Below are 2,512 nucleotides of genomic sequence, written 5' to 3' on the forward strand. Positions count from 1 at the left end.
GACAGATGAGCCGGTCAGAATGAAGAAAAGAGGAGGGTGGGCGAGGAATGGGACTAGAGAAGACACAAGAATTCGCAGTCTCTTGGCTACCGACTGCTGTGCTTGGCTGACTTCTGATGTTCACATTCTGTTCTGTTTGTGGGAACAATCCTTGTAGCATTTTCAAAGAGATGGTTGCCGCTTTCCCTGCAGCCCCTGCTGTTGATATTCTGCCCATACATGGCATTGATTTGTTCATGCATCCCGGCCTTGCGGCTGCTCATTGCTTCTTAACGAGCATACGAGGTTCTGAGATGAGATGCAGGAGACGATGGAGAGAACATGGCTGATAGTAGCCATGTCGATCTCACCTCTGTTCGTGTATTACATCCTAAAAAAGATAAGGAAAGTTGTGATCCAATGGGCCCTGAAGCATGCGTACAAGGACAACCGACATGCGCTGCTCGCTCTCAAGTTGTTGGGAGGAAAGAACCCGCCTCTTGACGAGTTTCAAAGTTTGCTCCCTTCCCTCCCGGTTCCTAAGTTGAGCTCGACTCTGAAGCAATGGCTGGAATCCGTTCGTCCATTGGTGTCCGAGGAAGCGTTCCGGCGGGCGGAGGAGGCGGCGAAGGAGTTCGAGAGCTCCAAGGAGGGAAAGGATCTTCAAGTGCAGCTGGTGAAGCGATCGAAGCAGTGCAGCAACTGGCTGGAGGACTGGTGGGTCCAGTTCGCGTACCTGCGGCAGAGAGTTTCTCTCATGACCTATGTCAACTACTTCTGCACCGACAGCTCGGATTTTATCTTCCGTGAACCGTACACGTCTGACCCGATCAGGTATGGTCTAGTCCGTAGGTGGAGCACGAGGGACAGGAGCAGTAGTTGGAGGACGAGCTTGTAGTGGTTGGAGCTCAGGGAGAAGGAGCACGAAGCGGGACGTGGAGTGCATGACACTTTGTTGCAGGAGAGTTGTAGATTTGATCGAGTCTGCTCTGGACTTCAAGCATCGGGTGGATCACAACACTTTGCGCCCGCTGAGGATCAAGAACGTGCTGCCTGTCTGCATGAAGGGCATGAACAAAGTGTTCGGCACAACTCGATCCCCGGGCGATGATTGCGATGAGCTCAAGACGCACATCGTTCCCGAGGATGGCGATGCGCATGTGCTGCTGATGGTGGGAAGCAGCATGTTCAAGCTCCCCGTGCAGGTGGGAGGCAAGAGAGTGTCAAACTCGAGCATCGAGCAGGCGATCCGCGAAGCCACGCGAGCAGCAGACTCGCAAGGGAAGAGCGAGTGGGGAGAGGGGAGGCATGCTCAGCCCCACGTCTCTCAGCTCACTGGATTGTCGAGGAACAAGTGGGCGAGCATGTACCGGGAGATGGTCAACTCGCACGAGGCGAACAAGGAAGGCATCCGGACGATCGAGGAAGCGCTCTTTGCCGTCTCCCTGCTGGAGGACTCGGTTGACTCCGGTGACCTCCACCAGTATGTCAACATCTGCTTGCACAACAGGGGCAGGCAGATCTGGTTCGACAAGTGCTTCACTATCCTCGCCTTCAAGGACGGGAGGGTCGGCTGGCATTACGAGCACACATACGCTGACGCTCCTGTCCCCGGGCTCATGTGCGAGCATGCCATGGTCAACGGCAACCCCAGCTCAGAGGACATCCGCTGCTATCCTCGCCCCCTGCTCGCCTTCTCCGATGCTCCTGTCTCCGCGTCCCCAATCCGCTGGCAGTGCGACGCCCTGCCTGGCATGAAGCAGTGGCTGCGGGAGGCGGAGGAGGAGACTCGTTCGCTGCTCTCTGACTTTGACATCCGACCCTTCTACTGGCGCAACTTCGGAGCTGACGTCATCAAGAAGTGCTCCATGAGCCCTGACGCCTTCTGCCAGGCTGTCTTGCAGGCAAAATATTCTACACCCCTAGCCTTCCTTGTCTCTCCCCTCCTCTCCTCTGCTCTCATTCCCTCCTCGTTTCTTCCTGCTAACTCTCTTCTCCTTCCCTCCTCTTGTGCTCTCCTCTTCTCCTTCCCTCCTTATTCACTGTCTCCTCTTGACCTTGTGGACCCACTGCATCCTACCTCCTCCAGCTCACCTTCAGCTGGACTACAACTGAGACTAGACGGTGCGGCAGGTGGTGTCGACCAGGTACTGGGGCCGGGCGGTGCTGACGTACGAGAGCGCATCCTTGCGAGTCTTCGAGGGGGGGAGGACGGACACGATCCGAAGCGCCACGAGCGAAGTGTGCGAGTTTGCGCGGGAGTTCGTGAAGGAGAAGAGGGTGATGGGCTGCTGGGTCGCTGCTGGGGGAATTTGACAGGGTGCAGGAGGTGGAGGAGAAGGAGCTAGCGGCGAAGCTGCGGAGGGCTGGACAAGTTCACTCGAAGATCACGAGGAATGCGTGCAGGTGGGAAGGGAGGAGGACGAGGACGAGGACGAGGCGTTGGGGGATGGAGGGGGGGGGGGGGGGGGGTTTTTCGAGTAGGGAAGGGAAGGACGTCATAGGGACCCGGAACAATGAGGGGGTTGAACAC

General features: G+C 57.0%; 1 protein-coding gene across 1 annotated transcript in view; it reads left to right on the top strand.

Moving 5' to 3' along the window:
- Window positions 1–298: 298 nt before the first annotated feature.
- Window positions 299–2,512, top strand: part of GUITHDRAFT_115656 (hypothetical protein) — a gene marked incomplete at both ends in the record, with an annotated part of 3,430 nt that continues 1,216 nt past the window's right edge. The window contains 3 exons of the mRNA XM_005825025.1: window positions 299–813; window positions 941–1,874; window positions 2,113–2,259. Of these exons, the coding sequence (XP_005825082.1) occupies window positions 299–813; window positions 941–1,874; window positions 2,113–2,259 (1,596 nt within the window). The remainder of the gene's footprint in view (window positions 814–940; window positions 1,875–2,112; window positions 2,260–2,512) is intronic.

Source organism: Guillardia theta (assembly GCF_000315625.1).
Source record: "Guillardia theta CCMP2712 unplaced genomic scaffold GUITHscaffold_87, whole genome shotgun sequence".
Taxonomy (NCBI): Eukaryota; class Cryptophyceae; order Pyrenomonadales; family Geminigeraceae; genus Guillardia; species Guillardia theta.